The 26,089-nt window shown below is 44.2% G+C and overlaps 1 protein-coding gene across 1 annotated transcript in view; it reads right to left on the reverse strand.

Annotated features, from left to right (window-relative positions):
• The window catches only part of SCARA3 (scavenger receptor class A member 3), a 56,828-nt gene that overhangs the window by 23,627 nt on the left and 7,112 nt on the right, over nucleotides 1-26,089 (reverse strand). The window contains exons 2-5 of the mRNA XM_047717506.1: nucleotides 8,005-8,103; nucleotides 6,699-6,818; nucleotides 3,074-3,172; nucleotides 879-1,922 (exon numbers count right to left, since the gene is read on the reverse strand). Of these exons, the coding sequence (XP_047573462.1) occupies nucleotides 879-1,922; nucleotides 3,074-3,172; nucleotides 6,699-6,818; nucleotides 8,005-8,103 (1,362 nt within the window). The remainder of the gene's footprint in view (nucleotides 1-878; nucleotides 1,923-3,073; nucleotides 3,173-6,698; nucleotides 6,819-8,004; nucleotides 8,104-26,089) is intronic.

Raw genomic sequence — 26,089 nt, forward strand, 5'->3', positions numbered from 1 at the left:
CACTGACCCATCACTTCCTCCTGTTCTACAGCAGCTTCTGGCCTTCCGATTCAAACCAGGACATCAGCTGGGCATATTTTGGACGTGCTGGCCTCCTTCATTACATGAGCCAATTTTTAAAATAATTTCTCTCTCTCTCTCATAGGTTCTGTTTTTCTGGAGAACTCTGGCTAATTCAGGGGTGAGATGAGAGTAAAAGATAGCATCAGAGTGATGGACATCCCGAGGGGCAGGTGGCTGTACACCCCTGCGATCAGGTGGGAAGGGAGAAAATGTGAAAACAGGGTTTCCAAGACGAGGGCTGCCTATTTCTCTGTGTGGACCAGATCAAACAAATCCACATATGAAAATCCAGTTTTGTATGGCAGGCAAAGTTAGGAGCCACAGCACCTTTACAAAAGAGGTTTGTAAGTACAGTAGTCTTCCCTTATCTGCAATGGCTATGTTCCAAGACCCCCGATACAGCCTGATTTTTCCTATATATACTTCCCTATGATAAAGTTTAATACATAAATTAGGCATTACATGAATATTGTCTCCTCTCAAAATATCAATGGTACTGCACTTGCCCTTCTTGTGATGCTCTGAGGTGATAAAACGCCTAAGTGATGAGAAAAAGCGCAGTGAAGGACACAGCCACTGTGATGTAGCATTAGGCTACCACTGACCTTCAGAGGATACCTCATTAGGAGAAAACTGAAACCACAGATAAGGGGGGAGGGACTTACTGTGTTTCTTAAAGCTTCCAGTAGCCCTTGGCATTTGCTACAGGATTGTATGAGCCTACCAGGATTTTTGCTGGAAACTTCTGTGTCAGGCAAGATTACCACAGCCCTCTGGAGGCTCCGTAGCAGACATGGTCCAGGTCTGGCTCTTACCTCTTACGATGGTAACATTGCGAAGGATTTCTCCATGCTGCGTGTCCACAGCCTTCATCTCCTCCACGATCATGGAGAGGTTGCGGACGTTGAAGTCCAGCCGCGCACTGAGCAGGCTGAAACGCTCCCGGAGCAGGTCCGTGGTGCCCAGCATGAGAGAGACAGACTTGTTCAGGTAGTAGAGCTCCTCGGCGTGCGTGTGGAAGCCCAGCGTGCAGGAGAGCCGCACGTCGTCCAGGTACTTGAGCATGCTGTGCACGTGGTTGTCGGTGGCATTGATGTTGGTGAAGATGGTGCCGATCTCGATCTCATGCGAAGCCATGCGTCCTTCCAGCGTCTCGAACCTCTCCATGGTGCGGTTCTGGGCATAGCGGGTGTGGTACTGCAGATCGTGCATGTTCTCCTCGTGGTCATCCAGGAAGGACGAGATGTTATCCAGCTGCAGCTGCAGGCCCATGACCTGTAGCACCAAGTCGTGTGTGCTCTCGGCATTCTGGCTGATGCGCTGCGAGGAGACCCCCAGGGTGGCCTGGATGTTCTTGACTGCTTCTCCGGTCTTGGCTGAGATGGTGCGCAGGCCGCCAAAGAGCCGGGTGTAGTTCTGCCAGTCGGTCACCATCTTCTGGAGGGTCAGGGTCTCCTCGTCAGTCTTGCGCTGGATCCCATGGATCCACTCCGAGGTCTGCCCCACAGTGAAGTTGATCTGGTGGACCGTAGCCTTGACATCATAGCAGTCCTGGGTGAGGTCCTTCAAAGAGAGGTCCAGGCCAGCCGTAGTGGCCTGCCAGCCTCTCACCTGGGCAAGAAAGAGCCCCAGAGACTGGTTGACCTGGTGGATGGAGAAGGAACAGCTGCCCATCTCCTGGGAGATCTGACTACTGGTGGTAGAGAGCAGCTCGTGGGTCTGAGAGGTCTGGTCCAGCTGTACCTCCTGGGCCAGGAGCATCTTCTGAATTCCCTCCAGCTCCTCCTGCAGTTTTCTGATCTCTTGCTCCAGCTGCCCAGCCTCATGGCAGAAAGAACAGTTGTTTGGGGCTTTCAGATCTTCAGGGGAAAGGGACAACATTTTGAGTTGCTGAAGGATCATGGGACGAAAGTTGCTTCTTTACATATATCAGAGCATAATGGATTGTCAAGTGGCTTCCTGATCCCTCTTCCTATCCTAAGCCTGCTATGAAAACCTTTTGAAAAAGCCTTACCATCTCTATGAAACATTATTTTACCAAATGTCTTTACTATGACATAAAATGTAGAACTGGGGACATTTTTTCTATCTTGCCACTGAATTCTTGAGAATATAGCTTCATAACTTCTCTAAGGTTGCCAAGAACCACCCATTTATATTTTGTCTTAAAATTTCTCCAAATATTTTTGTGCTTATTATCGACAAACTTATGGGGGGAAAGATGGTATGGGGATTATTTCTCCCTGTGACAGAGGAGAAATGAGGCACAGAGAAGAGGTTTGCTAAATTTATCACTCAGCTAGTACTTTCTCTTTCTGTCATGGCTGACCTCCTCTACCCTTTCTATTGTGGCTCTTTCTGTCTCAGTCTTGGAACGAGAAGATCCCTGGTTAAAGCAGGAGATAGCATCATGACTTGGTAGCATACGGTAGGGTAGGGTAGACTTGACTTATCAAGAAGCTTTGGAAGATCTTAAAAATAATTTCAGGGTGGCTGGGTGGCTCAGTTGGTTAAGCATCTGACTCTTGATTTTGGCTCAGGTCATGATCTCAGGGTCCTGGGATGCAGCCCTGCATTGGGCTCCCTGCTCAGCAGGGAGTCTGCTTGTCTCTCTTTCCCCCTCTCTCTCTCTGCCCTTCACCTGCACGCACTAGTGCTTTCTTTCTTTCTCAAATAAATACATAAATCTTTTTAAAATAATCATATTCTCAGATACATGAGAATGACTGAGGAACGGACTTTCTTTAGGTTCCTTCTCTACCTGTAGGCTTGGGCTAGATCTGAACCACATAGAACACTTGGCCCCAGTCCTAGGTGAATCCCAGGGCAGCAGCCCTCTTTGAATGGACAGGGAGGCAGGGAGTCATAGCTGTCTTTTCCCTTGTGTCTCAAAGGTTGGTGAAGGATGTCCTATTCTAGGCCACCATGGCCTGAGGGAGCACTCAGCCCTCCCCCATTATTACTGGTCTTCCATCATACTCATGTGCACATCTGGACATGGGACACTTACCCAGTCCTTGGAGGTTTTCCTGCATAGACAAAAGTTTCTTGTCATAAATGGCCTGGGCCAGGGTGATGTCTTCTGAGAGAGAGTCCACTTTCCTGAAAACTGTATGGGAAATACAGATGAGAAGCTAGGGCAGGGTCTTAGCTCAGAGAAACAGCAGTCATTTGTTGAGAAGGTGTTTTTATCAAACTCTCTGCCACCAAAACCATTCACCTTTTTATGGGGCTTTTCAGTGGTGGGAAGGGAAGATGCTTCTCATGGCCAGAGTTTGTCATGCATTCCTTAAAAACACAGATCTACATCTATATATCTCCCTTAAGTGTTTCTATGTATGGATATATATACTCGTATGTATATATGTATATGTATGTGTGTGTGTGTGTGTGTGTGTGTGTGTGCACGCGCACGTGTGTATCCCCCTCCACATTTAAAACTAGGTCTGACCACAGGATAGAATAGAATAAGGAAAATTACGAAAAAAATACAAAAAATACAAAAAGAGTATAGAAATTATTCTTAATCCTACGACTGAGAGACAATAGTCATTAATATCTTCGTGTATCTGTTGGACTCTTATCTCCATAACCATTCTGTAGCTACATAGATATATGCATACTTTTTTAGAAAAAAACAACAGGAACCTGGAATGTTTGGACTATGTCATCTATTTTCTTCCAATTTGCTTCGTTGATATAATGTCATGAACATTTTCCTATTGAGGTTTAAATCACTTTAGGATCATTACTTTTAATGTTTGTATCATACTCTGTATAAATGACTCAGCAATTGTATAAAAGTCCCCTGTGCTTGGGGGACACTTCTGAGTCTACAAATAAAACTTGGTGGGTAGATATGAGTAATAGTTATTCCTAGAAATAATCCTTACATTTGATGGTTTTATGTATATGGTTATTCTCATAGGATAAATTGCTTGAAGCAGAATTAATGGGTTAAGGAGTTGGACACATGTTGCCAAAGTGACCCCTAGGAAAGGTTTTACCAGTTTATACCAGCTTCTTAGGGGTCAGTGCTGGCCTGGGTTTAGAGAACATCTGGGCATCAACAGGATCCCTGGCTTTCTCTAGCAAGTGCCTGACTAGACAGGGAGGTAAGAGGAGAGGACGGAGTAGATGGATGTTTCCCACAGAGCCTATGAAGGTAAGTGTGGGGGTGGAAACAGATCTACCAAGAAAGCTGGGGAATGTAACTTCTGGTCCACATTTGCCTCAGATCTTTTGGGTGTCTTCAGGCAAGGCAGTTAATTTTTCTGCAGCTCAACTGAATCATCTGTAAAAGGAAAGTATGAAGCTAGATGACTTCCAATGTTCTTCTCAGCTCCAAAATTCCATGATTCCATTTTGTTTTGAATCTCTGGGCTTTCATTAACATTGTATATCTCAGAGCTGCTGAGACTTAATTAGCAGCAGTGACATGGTGAGAGACCCTAGGAACAGTTTGATGCCCTTCTATTCCACCAGCACCTAGAGTTTATAGTATTTATTATTCCATTTGAGTGTCCCCCAAATTAAAATTTCTTATATAGATGGCGGGGAACGGAGGTGTAGAAACTCTGAATGACTTTGATTCCTATCCTAATGCTTTGTAAAGTCTACCCCCAAGCCAATAGCCAAGGGTTCATTCACATAATTCACCCTGTTCACTTCTTCACTGAGCATTTCATGATCTGTAATTACATATTTTTTGTTTACCATTTTCCTTATTTTTTAGATCTTATCCTTTTCTCATCTTTTCGAAATTGTCTTATAACGTATACTATAAAGAGAACATATGTGCAATTTATAAATAAATAGGCATATTTCACAAGTGTAAGATGATCTTTTTTTATTTTCAAATATTTAAGTATAAACATTTTCAAACAGAGTAATCAAGGCTTGGACAGTGACTGTCTTACTTGTACAACTGGCAGTCGTGTGTCTACTGACTACATTCTATAATTAACATTTTACCTGTATTCACTTCATTGTACATCTGCCATTTTACCCTTTTATCTGTTCATCAACCCATCTACTTTTTTGATACATTTTAAATCAAACTTTTTACCAATGGGTACACAGTCAAAAAAGGTTCGTAAATTATTGGTCTAGGCTAAGGGCTGGCAAAGCAGGATCTACATGTCGCATCTGACCCAAGATGGAACAAAGCCATCTCCATTTAGTACATATTGTGTCTGGCTGCTTTTGCTTTACAACAGCAGAGTGGTTTTGACAAAGACCATGTGTGGCCCGTAAATCCTAAAATATTTACTACCGAGCCCTTTACAGGAAGACTGCCAAACCTTGCTCTAGATTATGAGCTCCATAAACAGGGCCTATGTTTTCTGAAGCAGTATAAGCCCCATGCCTAATGCAGTTCTCAGCTTATAGTATGCATGCAACAGGTACCCGATTAAAGGAGTAAGTTGAATTTCCAAGTCCCTTTGAGGAAGACAGATTCTACTCAACCTCCGGACTTTATCCTCAGTTCTGACCATAATACCTTGACTACGACTGTCTACATATATACTCCCAAATCTCTAGTCTTTATTTGACGAGTATTACTGAGCACCTGCCAACCAGGTCAGGATGTGCCAGTTCTGCTCTAGGGACTTGGGACGACCAGGCTGGAGGCAAAAACAAAAAGGAAGCCTAATGTTCTTCCTGGATTCCGCAAATGCTCTCCTTACCACCCAGTTATTATGATCTTCTGGTCATTCACTCTGGGTCTTAGGGAAAATCCTTTCACCTTCCCAGAAACATGGAATGAGGCCAGCCTTCTGTTTCAGGGCTTGTTGAGATGATTTGTAGATGTCATGTAGGCGACAGTGCCTGGCACCTGGTGGACACCCCATCACTGCCCATACCTGCTGAAAGGTGTCGGTGCCTGTGTTCCTCTCTGGGCTCAAGCCTGTGGCTTTTGGAGCTTTATTCATGGTCCTGCGGGTGTGGAGAGCTGAGGCCCCGTGAGGCCTGGCCAGGAACAGACTGGGGAATTTCCCTGATGTCCAGTTTGCTACCTCAGAATGGTGGACAGCAAATTTGGTTCCCTCCATTTAGCATAATCTGTTAGCATCCAGAAGGCAGAGGCTGACTGAACCCGGCTGTGAGCTATCATCTGGGTTGGCTCCCATAGTCGTACAAGCTGTGGCGTGTATGACAGCCACCACACTCCAGGTCCCCGGCCTTCACTGGCAAGACTCTGTTCAAACAAGCGAGGTCCCAGTGAGACTCAGGGATTTGCATTTTAACAAATACTGGGGGTGATCTTGATGTAGGCAGGCATCTAACCTCACTTCGAGAAACGCTCACAAAGACCATGGAAGGGGTTTCAAAAATGCCCGGTGCAAGGATCTCAACCCTGGATATACTTACCCACACATCCGATATTTTTTTCAAAACTCGCAGGTGATTCTAACATGCAGCTGAAACTGGGAACCGCTGGGCTGGTCCTGTCCTCTCATCTTACCAGAAAGAAAACAGAGGTCTCGAGAGGGGAATGCCTTGCTCAAATCCACACAGCTACATACTGACTGGAAATCAGAAGCTGGTCTTTGAAGTCTGAATCAAGTATGAAGATTCCCCTGTCAGAAGGATGCTGGACCACCTCGGGGCTGCCGGGCGCCTGCACTCACCCAGAGAGGCCAGCACGGCCACGGCCACCAGGAGCAGGGCCAGGAAGAGGTAAAGAATCCGCACCGATGTGTGTAAAGACAGGTTCTTCTGGCAGCGGCTGCAGCGGGGGCCCGGCTGGCCTGTTGGGGGACAAAGGAAACCAGTGACTGAGGCTGCAGGTTGAGGGTCAGGTTCATGTCCCTGCTCTGAACTGTCTCATCCCATCTCAAACCAGCCTCAGAAAGGGAGATGTTCTCCATCTTCATGCCTGCCCATCTCACCATGTTCTCTCTAGGTTTTAGCAATAGAAGAGACCAGAGTCGGGGTCTTCAAAGAACGCCCCCTGCCACCATTCTCTCTGAGGGCAATGTCAATGAGCCCAGGGTGTAGGGAAACGCCTCTTCCTGACACATGGCCTTATTGTGGTCCATAACACGGGGCAGTCAGCCTTGTTTCACCCTTGGGTGACCAATGTGTCCCAGTGTGCCTAGGGTTTTCTGGGCTTTAGCCTTGAAAAATCTCCTCTTGTGGGAATTCCTCAGTATGGGGCCAACCAGTCACACACCCTGGGAAACCCTTCAGTCCCCAAACTTGTCAGGTGACAAGCAGTTCTCCTGGAAACAGAACGAATGGTTGTAGTCCACCAGCTGGGGCCCCTGATATGGAAGAAGAAGGAAGCCAGGTGTTCCTGACTACTCTTGCATGTGGCCAAGGTCCAGTGGGAATGCGGCTGTGAAATTGTGACATTTCTAAGGCAGATTCGACTTCAGCTGCACATTATGAGTACTGGGAACGTTGAAAACTTCAGATGCCCCTTTCACACTCCAGACCAAAAGGAATCAGGATTTCTGAGGGCTGATCACGGGCTTCCTGGGGTGGTTACAATACGCAGTGCCAGCTGCAAACAGCTGTGTTAATCCACACTGAAACCCACCGAGATGCCCTCCTCCACGTAACGGTTCAGATGGCATTGGTTTCTGAGATTATCCAAATGCCAAGCTGAGTCCTGTAGGCCAAGGGGATGAGCCACTTGGGTGACAAGGGATATGATGAAGGGGACAGTTCTGGTCCAGTTAGAGGATAGGCCCTGGGGGAGATGGCAGAGGTCCCTGACTGGTCTCAGGAGGAGCCCTGGAGACAGATGTCACTTGTGTCAGACTTTGACATCATCCATACGGCATAACCGAGATCCATGCAAATCTGCCCTTCCACCCTCCATGGAGTAGTGGGGAAAGGACGATCATGATTCTGAAGCCATGTGGAGAGATAAGTCACCAGCCTGGGGATGGGGACAAGGAGGTCGGAGGCAGCCCGCAGGGCCCTTACCTTCTTGTGTGCATGGGAAGGTCGGCATGTCCTCATCGTCACCGGCCAGCTCCTCTTCTGTAACACACAACGCATCTCCATCGCCAGTGGCCGACCTCACTGTGATGGAGCCAGGGCTGTCAGACTCGGTGTGGGAACCTGGAGCCACACCCACCCCTCTCCAGCTTCAGCAATCCCCACACCCGGGGCCCATTCCCGCCTTTGAATCCAAGTCAGCCCACTGGAGCTCCAAGTGACCAGACAGTTAGCAGAGGAGAAGGGAAAAGAGATAAGAACAAGAGACTGAGGATCTGAGATTTCCCAATGCCTGTGGGTAAGGAGATTTTATGATCTCACACAAGCTGGTAAAGATACAGAGGCCAGCTCAACTGCATAGTCTCTGCACCTTGCTCAAACCCTCAGGGTGGAGTGAGAAAGAATAAGAGCTGGTTGTTTGATCCAGCCCAGCATCCTTCTGTTCCGATGGCTTGTGGTAACGCAAGCAGAATTCCTTTGCTGCAGGGTCAAGGGTGAATCTGCAAGACCCTGCATCCAGCCCAGCTGGAGCAGCCAAGAGGAGGGAGCGGGAGCGAAGACGGTAGGAGCCAGTCCCAGACCTTCGCCTCACACACTGCATCATCTAGGACCTGATGGTGCGGAAGGGACCATGGGAAGAGGTCTCAAGTGTTCCCTGGGATCATGTGTTCCCTGAATAAGACCTAGTGATGGAATCCCTCATTCAGAAGAGTGCTCTTGGACACCTCATAACTCCTCCTCCTTACAAGACCTGGTCTTTTGTAAATGATGAGGAGAAGGATGCCCAAAATAGGCAAAGGGAGCCAAATTTCCAAGTGGGTGCTTAAGAATTGTGCTACTTTTGTCCTGGAAAGTGTGTGGGGGGTGGGGGTATGTGCAAGCTGATCATGACAACCGAATTCCTGGGAGATGTCTGTCGAGGGGATTTTTTTGACAAGTATGCCTCAGGATGCCTGGGTGGCTCAGTGGGTTAAGTCAATGATCTAAGTGGGTCAAGTCATGATCTTGGGGTCCTGGGATTGAGCCGCACATTGCGGGGGAGGGGAGGGGGGGGTCCCTGCTCAGCAGGGAGCCTGCTTCTCCCTCTACCTCAGCCTCTTCCCCTGCTTGTGCTCTTTCTCTCTCAAATAAGTAAATAAAATTTTTAAAAAACCAAAATAAAATTATGCCTCAAAATCCAGAGGCAATAAAAGAAAAAAAAAGATTCATTTGACTGCATGATAATAAAATGAAAATGCTTTTGCATGACCAAAAAAAGTCATTGGCAAACTGGAAGAAAATATTGACAGTACATATTATAGATAAAGTGCTAAAATACCAAGTTTATAAATAGCTTTAAAAAAATTCAAGAAATGGAATGAATTCAGTAGTCACAGTTTACAAAATCAATGTATAGAAATTTACTGCATTTTTTTTTTAATGTAGGCTCCACACTGACTGGAACTTGGACTCATGACCCCGAGATTGAAACCTGAGCTGAGATCACGAGCCACCCAGGCACCCCTGGTGCATTTCTATACACTAATAATGAAGCAGCAGAAAGAGAAATTAAGGAATCAATCCCATTTACAATTGTGCCCAAACCAGTAGGATACCTGGGAATGAACCTAACGAAAGAGGTAAAAGGCCGATACTCTGAAAACCCTAAAACCCTGTTGAAAGAAATTGAGGAAGACACAAAGAAATGGAAAGACCTTCCATGTTCATGGATTGGAAGAATAAATATTGTTAAAATGTCTATACCACCCAAAGTAATCTACACTTTTAATGCAATCCTTATCAAAATACCAAGAGCATTTTTCACAGAACTAGAATTAACAATCCTAAAATTTGTATGGAACCACGAAAGACCCCAAATAGTCAAAGCAATCTTGAAAAGAAAAACAAAACTGGGATTATCACAAAGCTATAATAATCAAGACAGTATGGTACCGGCACAAAAACAGACACATAGATAAAAGGAACAGAACAGAAAACCCAGAAATAAACCTACAATTATATGGTCAATTAATTTTTGACAAAGGAGGAAAGAATACGCAATGGGAAGAGTCACATCAACAAATGGTGTTGGGAAAACTGGACAGCTCTTGTAAAAGAATGAAACTGGACCACTTTCTTACAGCATACACAAAAATACATTCAAAACGGATTAAAGACTTAACTGTGAGATCTGAAACCATAAAAATCCTAGAAGACAGCCCAGGCAATAATTTCTCTGACATCAGCCATAACACATCTTTCTAGATTTGTCTCCTGAGGCAAGGAAAACAACAGCAAAAATAAATTATTGAGACTACATCGAAATAAAAAGCTTCTGCATGACGAAGGAAACAATCAACAAAAGTAGAAAACAACCTACAGAATGGGAGAAGATATTTGCAAATGACATATAAGATAAAGGGCTAGTATCCAAAATGCATAAAGAATGTATCAAGTATGTACTTATAATGTGTAAGTATGTAATGTATAATGTATAAAGAGTGTACTCAATACCCAAAATATGAATAATGCGATTAAAAATGGGCAGAAAACATAAATAGACATTTCTCCAAAGGAGACATCCAGACGGACAATAGACACAAGAAAGGATGCTCAACATCACTCGTCATCAGGGAAATGCAAGTCAAAACCACAACTAAATATCACCTCATACCTGTTGGAATGGCTATTATCAAGAAGACAAGTAGCAAGTGTTGGGGAAGATGTGGAGAAAAGGGAACACTTGTGCACTGTTGATGGGAATGCAAACTGGTGCAGCCACTGTGGAAGAGTATGGAAGTTCCTCAAAAATCGCCCAACTGTGGAAAGAGCCAAAATGCCCTTCAACTGTGAATGGCTAAAGAAGATGTGGTCCATATATGCTATGGAGTATTATGCCTCCATCAGAAATGATGAATACCCAACTTTTGTATCAACATGGACAGGACTGGAGATTATGCTGAGTGAAATAAGTCAAGCAGAGAGAGTCTAGTATCATATGGTTTCACTTACTTGTGGAGCATAAGGAATAACACAGAGGACACTGGGAGATGGAGAGGAGAAGGGAGTTGGGGGAAATCGGAGGAGGAGACAGACCATGAGAGAACTGTGGACTCTGAGAAACAAACTGAGGGTTTTGGAGGGAAGGGAGTGCGGGGTTGGGTGAACCTGGTGGTGGGTATTAAGGAGGGCACATATTGCATGGAGCACTGAGTGTGGTGCATAAAAAATGAATCTTCAAACACTAAAAAAAATAAAATAAAATTAGATGTTAAAAAAAAGAAAAAAAATACAACTATGCTATGACCTTATGCTCCAGTAATCACATTACTGGGTATTTACCCCCAAAATAAAAACACTAACTCAAAGGGACACATGCATCCTGATATTTATTGCAGCATTATTTACAATAGCCAAATTATGGGAACAGCCCAAGCATCCATTGAGAGATGAATGAATAAAGAAGATGTGATATACATATCATGGAATATTATTCAACCATAAAAAGAATGAAATCCTGCCATTTGTAGCAACATGGATAGAACCAGAGAGTATAACGCTAAGAGAAATAAGTCTACCAGAGAAAGACAAACACCATATGTTTTCATTTGTATGTGGAATTTAAGAAACAAAACAAATGAGGGGTGCCTGGGTGGCTCAGTTGGTTAAGCATCTGACTTTAGCTCAGGTCATGATTTCAGGGTCCGCTCAGAGGGGAGCCTGCTCCTCCCTTTCCTTCTCCCTCTGTCCCCCAACCCATGTGCTCTCTCTCAAATAAACAAACAAAATCTTTTTTTTTTAAAAAGGAAGAGGTCCCCTAAACAAATGAAAAGATGTTCAACTTTATTCACAAGATAAATGAGATTTTTTATTTTTAAAGAATTTTTATTTTATTTTTTTTTAGAGGTGGGGGAGGGACAGAGGGAGAGGGAGTGAGAGAATCTTAAGGAGGCTCCATGATGAGCACAGAGCCTGACGTTGGGCTCAGTCTCACAACCCTGAGATCATGATCTGAGCCGAAATCAAGAGTCAGACACTTAAGTGACTGAACCACCCAGGTGCTCCACAGTAAATGCAATTTAAAACTACGGTGTGAAATCATTTCTCACCTGTCAGATTGGCAATAATGCAGAGGTTGACAATATACTCCACTAGCCAGGCTACGGGGAGTTGGGGTGGGGATGCATATGGTCCAGACCTGGCGGAGGGGAATTTAACATATACATTTGCCCTTCGACCCCACAATCACACTTCCATGAATTTATCCATAATATACACCTCCAACAATCTGAAAACATATATGACAAAGCTATCATGGCGGGATTATTTGTAATTGCAAAAACTGTCTTGTATTGCAAGAACTACCTAAATATTAAACTATGGGAATTGGTTAATATACTATAGTTATACACACACAGTGGGACTCTCTGCAGGTATATAAATGAATAAGGAAATCTCTATTCACTGACATGGAGTCATTTCAAGGGCATATTAAATAAAAACAGCAAAATGCAGAGGAGCATATGTAATATGCTACCTTTTTTTAAGAAAGAAGCGAAAATAAGACAACATGCATATATCTGCTTATCACGAATTTGCTTTTATACTTTATCTAACCTACAGTGTTACCATCGGCCAACGCTCGCCTCTGCAGATTTTCTTTACTCTCTGGCACAGGAGCCAGTCTAAAGTCAATGTGTTGCATTTCGTTGTCTTGTCTCTTTCACCTTTATTGACTTTCATGACTGATATTTTTGGAAAGGACAGCCCCTCCCACATACTTTTTAAGGTGATCATCCTCATATTGTGTTCTTCTCATGCTTGCTCTTGATTGGATTGGGATTATGCATTCTTGGCCAATAAACGTCACACACAATGGTGTGTCCTGCTCTGGCTGTCACATCTGGAGGCACGCAGTGTCCGTCTGTCTCTCAGAGGTGATGTTCATTTTGATCACCTGGCTGAGGTGTTGCCTGATTTCTCCACGAATTAATTACTAGGGTTTTCCCCCTCCCTCAGACTAATAAGTCATCTGTAAGGAGACATGTGTGTACTGCTCTTCATAAAAATTTACCCTAAAGGTAGTATCTGTTGATGATTCTTTACTGTGATGGCTGCAAAGTGCTGATTTTCCAACCCCAGGACTACTACAAGAAACATCCCTTCCTTTTTCCCTTCCCGGCTGCTTAAAACTCCGCACCATCATGAACAACACAGTAACCATCCAGACTAGGAAGTTCATGACCAACTGACTACTTCAGCAGAAACAAATGGCCACTGATACTCTTCATCAGGAAAGGCAAAGGTATCTAAGACAGAAATTCAGGGAAAATGTAGCCAAAATGTACAAGGCCACACCATACATCTTCTTGGTATTTGATTCAGAACTCATTTTGGTGGTGGTACAACAGAGGGGGATTTCCTTGACTTTTGCCAGGTGCCAGGGGAACTACCAGTCTGGGACCACAGCAGTTTGAGTGATTAAATTGGGTTGCCCAAGTATGCACAAGGAATGTAAACTTGACTCCAGGCCCATGTGAGGGCAAGTCTGCATTTACCTGGCACAGCCCTTTCCACTCTCTGGACTCTCTGGAGACATCCAGTTTCCTAGTCGCTCTCTGGCAGGTACATCGCCCTTCCTCCAACCTCTTGCCCCTCCCCTCCCCTTTTTCCCAAGAAGCACACTAGATGTGGGGGAGCTTCAAAAACTTTAGCCAGGGGTATGGGCATTGACCCATCAGAAAAGACTGGGGGAAAACACACAAACAAAATAATGGCTATTCCAGGGTTTCACAGGGTGACACAATGAGGCAGGCTTTCTTGTGGGGGTCTTCAGGTCCACTGTCCCGCGCTTTGTGCCATTTGCAGCCTTGTTCCTCCTACTCCCAAGACTCTAGGTTCCTGACACCCAGATTCTGTCTTTGTTGACCCGCGGGTTTCAGCTCCTAATTGGAATTTTTTTTCTTGGTCTTCAGAAATTCCTCAGTTTTCTTTCAACTTCAGCTATGTATTTGGCCATTCGCTTGGTGTTTACTACATAAGCTTCATAAGCCAAGCATGTTTTAAGCTGCGGACCCTAAGGGTAAAAGCATGAAGTTCTGTTTTTCTTTCTTCCCTTTTTTAATGTGTTCAAAATTTGGGTCCTGTCTTGTGGCAATCTTCACAACAACCCTATACACTTTACAGTCTAAGGGTGCCTCGGTGGCTCAGTCATTAAGCGTCTACCTTTGGCTCACTCATGTCATGATTCCAGGGCCCTGGGATCAAGCCCCACGTGGGGCCTTGGGCTCCCTGCTCAGAGGGAAGCCTGCTTCTCCCTCTCCCACTCCCCCTGCTTGTGTTCCCTCTTCCATTCTCTCTCCTTCTCTATCTAACAAATAAGTAAAATCTTTAAAGTATCACTTCTATGGACAAAAAGACTGAAGTTCAGAAAAGTTAAGAATGCTGCTTAACAGCACATAGAATGTGCGGTGAAGCTGAGATCTGAATTCGGAAATCTTTTCTGCCATGCCTACTGCCTTCTCAGTGAAAAGAGCAAAGGTCCCACAGGTGCCAAGAAACCTGGCTTCTGGAATGAGGGAGTGGCTAGAAGTGCAGGGGGCTGGTGCTAACTGAGCATGCGATGGGGGCTCGTGGGCTCTGGCCATGACCTTGAAGCAGCCCGAGTGGCCCTGAGACCTCATTTTCCAAATGCTGTGCAGTTGTGACCACTGATCAAGAAGGGAGCCAAGACTCGGCTCCTCCGGGCCGGAGACTGGGAGGCCGCCATCTTCACTCCCGTCCTCCGGAACTCTACGGAAAGCGCTCAGGGAACAAAAGCTCCCGAAAGCAAACCCAGCAAACCCGAGCGGATTACTCAGCCCGGCCCCGGGTAAGGGCGGTGCAACTCCGCCTGGGGCAAAGACGCTTGAGAATCACTACAACAGGCCCCTCCCCCAGAAGATCAACAAGAAACCCAGCCAGGACCAAGTTCACCTACCAAGGAGTACAGTTTCAATACCAAGGAGAGCGGCGGAATTCCAGAGAAGAAAGCAAAGCATGGAACTCATGGCTTTCTCCCCATGATTCTTTAGCCTTGCAGTTAATTTAATTTTTTTTTCTCTTTTTCAATTTTTTTTCTCTTCTTCTGCTAAATTTTTTTAACTTTTACCGTTTTCTTTTTTTAACGTTTTTTAAATAATTTATCTAATATATATATATATTTTTTTTCCTTTTTATATTTTTTATCTGCTTTCTTTTTTTAATAGTTTCTTTTTTTTTCTTTTTTTTTTTTCTTCTGAACCCCTTTTTATCCCCTTTCTCCCCCCTCACGATTTGGGATCTCTTCTGATTTGGCTAAAGCATATTTTCCTGGGGTTGTTGCCACCTTTTTAGTATTTTACTTGCTCCTTCATATACTCTTATCTGCACAAAATGACAAGGCGGAAAAATTCACAACAAAAAAAAGAACAAGAAGCAGTACCAAAGGCTAGGGACCTAATCAATACAGACATTGGTAATATGTCAGATATAGAGTTCAGAATGATGATTCTCAAGGTTCTAGCCGGGCTTGAAAAAGGCATGGAAGATATTAAAGCAACCCTCTCGGTAGATATAAAAGCCCTTTCTGGAGAAATAAAAGAACTAAAATCTAACCAAGTTGAAATCAAAAAAGCTATTAATGAGGTGCAATCAAAAATGGAGGCTCTCACTGCTAGGATAAATGAGGCAGAAGAAAGAATTAGCGATAGAAGACCAAATGACAGAGAATAAAGAAGCTGAGCAAAAGAGGGACAAACAGCTACTGGACCACGAGGGGAGAATTTGAGAGATAAGTGACACCATAAGACGAAACAACATTAGAATAATTGGGATTCCAGAAGAAGAGGAAACAGAGAGGGGAGCAGAAGGTATATTGGAGAGAATTATTGGAGAGAATTTCCCCAATATGGCAAAGGGAACAAGCATCAAAATCCAGGAGGTTCAGAGAACCCCCCTCAAAATCAATAAGAATAGGTCCACACCCCGTCACCTAATAGTAAAATTGACAAGTCTTAGTGACAAAGAAAAGATCCTGAAAGCAGCCCGGGAAAAGAAGTCTGTAACATACAATGGTAAAAAAAATTAGATTGGCAGCAGACTTATCCACAGAGACCTGGCAGGCCAGAAAGAGCTGGCATGATATATTCAGAGTACTAAATGAGAAAAACATGCAGCCAAGAATACTATATCCAGCTAGGCTATTATTGAAAATAGACGGAGAGATTAAAAGCTTCCAGGACAAACAAAAACTGAAAGAATTTGCAAATACCAAACCAGCTCTACAGGAAATATTGAAAGGGGTCCTCTAAGCAAAGAGAGACCCTAAAAGTAGTAGATCAGAAAGAAACAGAGACAATATACAATAACAGTCACCTTACAGGCAATACAATGGCACTAAATTCATATCTCTCAATACTTACCCTGAATGTTAATGGGCTAAATGCCCCAATCAAAAGACACAGGGTATCAGAATGGATAAAAAAACAAAACCCATCTATATGTTGCCTACAAGACACTCATCTTAGACCCGAAGACATCTCCAGATTTAAAGTGAGGGGGTGGAAAACAATTTACCATGCTAATGGACATCAGAAGAAAGCAGGGGCGGCAATCCTTACATCAGATCCATTAGATTTTAAGCCAAAGACTATATAATAAGAGATGAGGAAGGACACTGTATCATACTCAAAGGGTCTGTCCAACAAGAAGATCTAACAACTTTAAATATCTATGCCCCTAACGTGGGAGCAGCCAACTATATAAGCCAATTAATAACAAAATCAAAGAAACATATCGACAATAGTACAATAATAGTAGGGGACTTTCACACTCCCCTCACTGAAATGGACAGATCATCCAAGCAAAAGATCGACAAGGAAATAAAGGCCTTAAATGACACACTGGACCAGATGGACATCACAGATATATTCAGAACATTCCATCCCAAAGCAACAGAATACACATTCTTCTCTAGTGCACATGGAACATTCTCCAGAATAGATCACATTCTTGGTCCTAAATCAAGTCTCAACCGGTATCAAAAGATTGGGATCATTCCCTGCATATTTTCAGACCACAATGCTCTAAAGCTAGAACTCAATCACAAGAGGAAATTTGGAAAGAACCCAAATACATGGAGACTAAACAGCATCCTTCTCAAGAATGAACGGGTCAACCAGGAAATTAAAGAAGAATTGAAAAAATTTATGGAAACAAATGATAATGAAAACACAATGGTTCAGAATCTGTGGGACACAACAAAGGCAGTCCTGAGAGGAAAATATATAGCGGTACAAGCCTTTCTCAAGAAACAAGAAAGGTCTCAGGTACACAACCTAACCCTACACCTAAAGGAGCTGGAGAAAGAACAAGAAAGAAACCCTAAACCCAGCAGGAGAAGAGAAATCATAAAGATCAGAGCAGAAATCAATGAAATAGAAACCAAAAAAACAATAGAACAAATCAACGAAACTAGGAGCTGGTTCTTTGAAAGAATTAATAAGATTGATAAACCCCTGGCCAGGCTTATCAAAAAGAAAAGAAAAAGGACCCAAATAAATAAAATCATGAATGAAAGAGGAGAGATCACAACGAACACCAAAGAAATTCAGACAATTATAAGAACATACTATGAGCAACTCTACGCCAACAAATTTGACAATCTGGAAGAAATGGATGCATTCCTAGAGACCTATAAACTACCACAACTGAACCAGGAAGAAATGGAAAGCCTGAACAGACCCATAACCAGTAAGGAGATTGAAACAGTCATCAAAATCTCCAAACAAACAAAAGCCCAGGGCCAGATGGCTTCCCGGGGGAATTCTACCAAACATTTAAAGAAGAACTAATTCCTATTCTCCTGAAACTGTTCCAAAAAATAGAAATAGAAGGAAAACTTCCAAACTCATTTTATGAGGCCAGCATCACCTTGATCCCAAAACCAGACAAAGATCCCATCAAAAAAGAGAATTACAGACCAATATCCTTGATGAACACAGATGCAAAAATTCTCGCCAAAATACTAGCCAATAGGATTCAACAGTACATTAAAAGGATTATTCACCATGACCAAGTGGGATTTATTCCAGGGCTGCAAGGTTGGTTCAACATCCACAAATCAATCAATGTGATACAACATATTAATAAAAGAAAGAACAAGAATCATATGATACTCTCCATAGATGCTGAAAAAGCATTTGACAAAGTACAGCATCCCTTCCTGATCAAAACTCTTCAAAGTGTAGGGATAGATGGCACATACCTCAATATTATCAAAGCCATCTATGAAAAACCCACCGCAAATATCATTCTCAATGGAGAAAAACTGAAAGCTTTTCCGCTAAGGTCAGGAACACGGCAGGGATGTCCGTTATCACCACTGCTATTCAACATAGTACTAGAAGTCCTAGCCTCAGCAATCAGACAACAAAAGGAAATTAAAGGCATCCAAATCGGCAAAGAAGAAGTCAAACTATCACTCTTCGCAGATGATATGATACTCTATGTGGAAAACCCAAAAGACTCCACTCCAAAACTGATAGAATTTGTACAGGAATTCAGTAAAGTGTCAGGATATAAAATCAATGCACAGAAATCAGTTGCATTTCTCTACACCAACAACAAGACAGAAGAAAGAGAAATTAAGGAGTCCATCCCATTTACAATTGCACCCAAAACTATAAGATACCTAGGAATAAACCTAACCAAAGAGACTAAGAATCTATACACAGAAAACTATAAAGTACTCATGAAAGAAATTGAGGAAGACACAAAGAAATGGAAAAATGTTCCATGCTCCTGGATTGGAAGAATAAATATTGTGAAAATGTCTATGCTACCTAAAGCAATCTACACATTTAATGCAATTCCTATCAAAGTACCATCCATTTTTTTCAAAGAAATGGAACAAATAATCCTAAAATTCATATGGAACCAGAAAAGACCTCGAATAGCCAAAGGAATATTGAAAAAGAAAGCCAAAGTTGGTGGCATCACAATTCCGGACTTCAAGCTCTATTACAAAGCTGTCATCATCAAGACAGCATGGTACTGGCACAAAAACAGACACATAGATCAATGGAACAGAATAGAGAGCCCAGAAATAGACCCTCAACTCTATGGTCAACTCATCTTCGACATAGCAGGAAAGAATGTCCAATGGAAAATAGACAGCCTCTTCAATAAATGGTGTTGGGAAAATTGGACAGCCACATGCAGAAAAATGAAATTGGATCATTTCCTTACACCACACACGAAAATAGACTCAAAATGGATGAAGGATCTCAATGTGAGAAAGGAATCCATCAAAATCCTCGAGGAGAACACAGGCAACAACCTCTTCGACGTCAGCCGCAGCAACATCTTCCTAGAAACATCACCAAAGGCAAGGGAAGCAAGGGCAAAAATGAACTATTGGGATTTTATCAAGATCAAAAGCTTTTGCACAGCAAAGGAAACAGTGAACAAAACCAAAAGACAACTGACAGAATGGGAGAAGATATTTGCAAATGACATATCAGATAAAGGGCTAGTGTCCAAAATCTATAAAGAACTTAGCAAACTCAACACCCAAAGAACAAATAATCCAATCAAGAAATGGGCAGAGGACATGAACAGACATTTCTGCAAAGAAGACATCCAGATGGCCAGCAGACACATGAAAAAGTGCTCCACATCACTCGGCATTAGGGAAATACAAATCAAAACCACAATGAGATATCACCTCACACCAGTCAGAATGGCTAAAATTAACAAGTCAGGAAATGACAGATGCTGGCGAGGATGCGGAGAAAGGGGAACCCTCCTACACTGTTGGTGGGAATGCAAGCTGGTGCAACCACTCTGGAAAACAGCATGGAGGTTCCTCAAAATGTTGAAAATAGAACTACCCTATGACCCAGCAATTGCACTGCTGGGTATTTACCCTAAAGATACAAACGTAGTGATCCGAAGGGGCACGTGCACCCGAATGTTTATAGCAGCAATGTCTACAATAGCCAAACTATGGAAAGAACCTAGATGTCCATCAACAGACGAATGGATAAAGAAGAAGTGGTATATATACACAATGGAATACTATGCAGCCATCAAAAGAAATGAAATCTTGCCATTTGCGATGACGTGGATGGTACTAGAGGGTATCATGCTTAGCGAAATAAGTCAATCGGAGAAAGACAACTATCATATGATCTCCCTGATATGAGGGAGAGGAGATGCAACATGGGGGGTTGAGGGGCTAGGAGAAGAGTAAATGAAACAAGATGGGATTGGGAGGGAGACAAACCATAAGTGACTCTTAATCTCACAAAACAAACTGAGGGTTGATGGGAGGAGGGGGTTGGGAGAGGGAGGGCGGGTTTATGGATATTGGGGAGGGTATGTGCTATGGTGAGTGCTGTGAAGTGTGTAAACCTGGTGATTCGCAGACCTGTACCCCTGGGGATAAAAATATATGTTTATAAAAAATAATATTTAAAAAAAATTAGCTTATGCTGCCTGCCCATATTTAAATAAAAAACTACTCTTACTTTAAAAAAAAAAAAAAAGAAGAAGAAGGGAGCCAAGAGGCAAAGTGGGCAAAGACCCTAGGTAAGTGAAGGAGCCGTGAATGGGCTCAGGAGGTGAGGGATGGAGATAAACCCAAGTTAAAGATGCCATCATCATTGCCAAGAATGCCTTCTGCTTGTCCTCTAGGTCACGGCTTAGATGTCACTTCCTCAGTGGCCTTCCTTGAGCTTCCCAACTGGACCCATCCCTTGTTAGAGATAACCTGGGTGTGGTCTGTGTCCTCCTGCTGTAAAAGGCAATCTATCTCTTATTATTTATTCAACAGCTCTTTTCCCCAGTGTTTAAATCTGAGGGCAGGGAATGTGCCTCTCTTGTTCTCTGCTTTACCCAAAGACCCGAGGGCAGTGGATGGCACTGAGAAATTGCTCAACAACCACAATTGTAAAAGAATCTATGATTTTACACTATGCTTCCCAGTCCTAAGCTGGTTTATGCTTGATGTGGGATCCACGGGAAGCTTGGTCAAGAGACCAAGGTTAGTGTCCCACTTTCAAAGATGGAGTCAATCTAGGGGACAGGGCGGAGAGCTGGGCTCATATCCATTATTGCCTTTGGTCCTTATGGCTAGCCTGAGAGAGAAACAGGGTGGGAAGACATTCTCCCCATTTTACAGGTGAGGAAACTGAGTTGGGGGCAGGGGGTTATGTTTTCATGCCTGGCTAGTCACAGAGCCAGCCACTGGCAAAACCTCCTGAATTCTGGCTGTTTTCCTCTCCACAATAATGGATCGTAGGGAGCCACTCTCTGATGGAGCTAGTGGGCTCTCATGAGTGTGTGTGTGTGGTCTGGGGTCTTGGGAGTGGGAGAAGGAGGTCTATATGGCAGGTACCACTATGAGGCAGATCCCCTCATCAATAACCTGAGAAATCAATCTTTCCAGCCCCTCTCTGTGTCTCAGGCTGCCATCCTGTTGTCAATCTGCCAATAGTTTATGAGGGTAACTATGCCTGTGGGGTTATCAGGGTTCCCATCCCTTTCCCATAAACATAAGCCTCAGATGAGGCAGGCTCAGATCCCTTGGTGCCTTCCGCACTCCCATCTAACCAACACCTCACCCTAAGCAGCCGTGCCCTCCCAGCCCCAGATGATCTCAGCCGGAACCAAGCCGTGTGCTGTCGGATGTACCGCAGCCGTGGTCCCCGGGGGAGGTATTCCTTCCATCTGTTGGAGCAGAAATGCCTTCTAGGCCTTCCTGCCCCTGTTTCTCATTTCTCCCCACCCCTTGATGGTGCTTCTCTGCACTCCCTCAGGACTTGGCCTCCTCCCTGTTCTGGCTCCAAGGCCAATTTCATCACTTCGCTCTTTATAGCCTTTGCAAGGGAGCTGGGAGGACTTAAATCAAGGGAGGCTGACACTGACTTTCAGCAAACACCGCCCCCCAACAAAAGCACACAGCTTTGTCATCACTCTACTCTCGCACTGAGGGCCCCCCAAATTGGCAATCGTTAGTGAGTGGGAATTAAGAAAGACCCCATTCCGGTACTTTGCAGCCCACAGGCAGGGAAATGACAGTTGCCAGCCCGGAACTTGGCTCTCTGCAGATGAGGGGTTCACAAGCATTTGGCACTGTTCCTTCTGTTGACATCTCAGCTCCATAGCTCACACCCTCCCTGATCCCCAAAGGGGTCTCCTCCTTTCTCTAATCCTTTGGACTTCCTGTTCACTGGCCGAGCCATGGGCCTTGGGGACCCCTAATTTACCTATGTCTGGAGTGCTCTAGGAACTCTCCACTTTATCCCTGTTCATGTTAATGGGAACATAATCCAAAGCATTTGGGAGGCTTTTATAAGCCAAACCCTTTGCGAGTACAGGCTCATTATATTCACATTACACCAAGATTGTTCCGGTCGGGGACAGAAGAAGAAACAGACGGAAAGCACTGAGAAAATCTTGGCTTCAGGATCCAGAGGCTGTGATTGATCAGAGGATGATTGATTAGACAGGAGTCTGTACTCCCTCCTCGAGCAGGGCCAAGTGGAGTGGATAGAGACAGGAAACGACTTTCCTCCCCCTCTCAGTCTCCCATGCCTTGTGCTGAGATCTGACTTAGTGTTGGATATACCAGCTTTCCAAACAGTTTTCAGAGATAGGGAGTGTGGGAAGGAGCTGACAAGCCGCAGAGCCCATCTGTCATGGTACAAAGGCTTGGAGAAGGGAAGTGACCTGCCAGCTAGTTTGTGGTTCCTGAAGTCCGGGGATCTGAAGGCAGATCCAAGCGCATGTACAGAGGGCTCGCAGGGCCGCACACAGCCTTCTCCATCCAGGCCTGACATCTGTTTACATCTCCTTGAGGTCTGAAATCTTCCTCCAGCCTTGGTCAGGCCCGGGCTGATCATGGAGTGGGGTTTCAAGAAAGATGGGTCTGCTGACTCTATGAGAAGGTCTGCATCCCTAGTTAATTCTTAACTTCCTCTGTCTCGAGTAAGAGCTCATTTTTATTAAAAAATAAAGATTAATGACTTCAAATATGGTTTAAATTTGGTCTTAGTTTTCTGTGACTAGGGAGTGCTAATGCATTGAGGATGCAAAGGCTTAAAGCAGCAGACAGAACCTAGTGTTTTTGTTTGTTTGTTTGTTTGTTTGTTTTTTCAGAACCTAGTGTTTGAATTGAAAAGGAACGAAGCCAGAATGCACAGGAGAATGTCGGGTCTGCTCCCCCTGCTTCTCTCAGAACTGGAACAAGGGATAGGATATTCCTCTCCTAAAGCTGAAAGGCCTCTCTAGAGGGGCATGGATATTTTTTCCCAGTGGTGTCCCAATTAAAAATCTTAGAATACCAGCAGCATCTTATAGCCCTCTAAAATAAGGCTGTGACTCTTCCCTGTGCCATACATGTTACCCATAACACTGAGTATGTCTGGTAATACCAAAAACTGAGGGGACCTGAATGTCAGACGTTGTGGGCTGCCAGGTGTCTACAGTGGCTGAAGGAGAGGCCGTATTGCAAGCCATGGGCACCTGAAGGGAGACTGCGTTTCCAAAAAGGGAGACTCCATTGTGTTCTTTCTTTCCTTCCCTTTCCTGTATTGCTGACTCCAGGATAAATTGTGACAAGAGGGGTAGGCTTGGCAAAGGACACTGGAGAAGCGATGACAATGCCTGGATGGTAAGTCTTTGGGAAGGCCCCTCTCTCACAGCAAACTTGGGACAGCAAGCTGTTCCAGTTAGCAAACATCTAAGCCAGTTTCTGCCTCCCCCAGTCCAGAGGTGCCAAGGGTTTACATCTGTCACAAGGGAATATTCTGGTCATAGTGATAAAGAAGCCAGGCCTGTGAAAGACATACGAAAGGCACCACCAGGCTTCATCTAGTGCTCTCTACTCAAAGTCCAGGCAGTGTGCTTAAAACAAACAAACAATCCAAAAGCCTTCGTAGGCCAGTGTTGCAAGCTCAGACTCACTGAAGACTGGAAAGAGCGTTTGTTCCTTTCATTCCTAAGGTCATAATAGCCGACTCAAATATCAGAAGGATAGCCACAAGAGAAACCACTTTTTTTTTTTTTTTTAAGCTTCTGCTCCCACAGAGCCACATAGAAAGTGTGATCGAAGGTGCATGTCTTGGCACATTGTTAGGCGTGACTGCTGACTCTGTCGGGGTTGAACTCAGTTCCCTTCCCCTCGGGAGGTGGAAAACAGCCTGGACCTGTGAACCAAAAGCTAACTGGCCTGTGGTTGCCGATGCCGGCTTTCTCTCGGTTGACCAAAAATATGGAGTTAATTCACTCCTCAGCCTTTCTGGGACTGCAATCTTCCATCAGAGTCAGCAAGGGAGAGAGATTCGAGGAACTGAATAAAAGGGCTTTCTTTGGGAACTTCAAGGAACATATTTTGATGATTATCTTCTACGGAGTTCACAGAGTGGGTTTTCAAAACAGCCAATTGGGTCGGCAAAAATAAAGATTTCAGAGTCTTCTCAGGAGCCAATGCTATATTTAAAGTTACAAAATAGCTATAGTTTAAGGTTCCAGAATGCTATAATTAAGGTTGCAAAATTGTTTTCATTAGAACCCTCCCGCCATTGCCCGCTCCCTACGGGCTTCCTCTGTGGACACATCTGCAGTCCGGGGGGAATCAGTCTGCCCCTCTCTGCTCTAATGGATCTGGTCCTTCCCTTTCAGATTCTCCTGCTCTTCCAGTGGTCATGATCTGCTTCCCTGTAACAATCCTTTCTGCTCCTTCGCTCCTAAACTCCCATTCGATGCTCTGGGACAGGTTTTCTCTCTCCTCCTGCCACCCCTGTCTGAATCCTCTGAGCCAGCCCACAGCCTGCCTTCCACTGTGCTCCTGGTCACCACAGCTGAGGGGAAACTGGCCCTTTCTCCTAAGCCCTCTCTGTTCCCAGTGACTTTCCTCCCCTTTCTCATCCTCTGTGTTTCCGGAGGGAGCACTCAGCCTCTGGGGGCGCAATTCTTTGTTAGACAGCATTTACCCACGCTGTGCAGGCTTTGTCATCCTAAATGTCAGCAGCCATCCCTGGTCATTGTGATAATTTCAAATGCCCACCCCATTTCTAGACACTGCTTCAAGGGGTGTTGTAGCCTCCAGTTGAGAAGACAACCCTCGTTATTCACTCCATGCAAGAGACCCAACCCTCCCCCACCATCACATACATATTGGTCCTCCCCCTGAACCCCTAAATCCCATGGGAATGGGGAAGAGGTGCGGGGATTGCCAGTTCCTTGGTCTCTGTTGCATTTCTGGATCTTTGAACCCCTCACTCTCCCCATGTTTCACTGTTTGAAGTCCCTGTTCTCCTTCTCATGGGGACCCTCTTCCCTCTCTCAGCTTCATGTTCAAACTAGACTCACAGAGCTGCTGTGGAAACCCAACGAGGTGACAAATGACAAGTACCTGGCACACAGTGAATACTGATAAATGGTAGCTGTCATTTTTATTGGGATTCTTTTTCAATCCTACTGGAATTGTTACTATCATTTATTGTCCTTTCTCGGTGCCACTTATGCTCAGGACCGATTTCCAACTTTCCGGAAATCCATTTTTCAGGGTGTCTGGGTGGCTTGGTCAGTTAAGCATCCAACTCTTGATTTTGGCTTAGGTCACGATCCGAGGGTTGTGAGATCGAGCCCATTGTTGAGCTCTGAGCTGGGTTTGGGACCTCCTTGGGATTCTCTTTCTCTTTCTCTCACCCTCTGTCCCTCCCCATCACACACAAAAGAAAGAAAGAAAGGAAGGAAGGAAGGAAGGAAGGAAGGAAGGAAGGAAGGAAAAGAAAGAAACCTATTTTTCAAACTATGTCCTATGAAACACTTTGGAATTCCAAATTACTCTTTGTGAAAAAAAAGGTTCTTTGATCAAGTAAGTCTAGAAAATGCTGCATACCTTATTTACCATCTTAGAAACTCACATTAACATAGTGAAGATTTTGACAAGTCCTACAAAAAAAAAAAAAGCCCTCTTCAATCTGTATTTATTTTTATGTTTCTCAAACATTTGATTGTAGAACTTCCTGACATGCTTGAAAAAAAAAAAAAAGATGCATTA

Source organism: Lutra lutra, chromosome 2, assembly GCF_902655055.1.
Source record: "Lutra lutra chromosome 2, mLutLut1.2, whole genome shotgun sequence".
Lineage (NCBI taxonomy): Eukaryota > Metazoa > Chordata > Mammalia > Carnivora > Mustelidae > Lutra > Lutra lutra.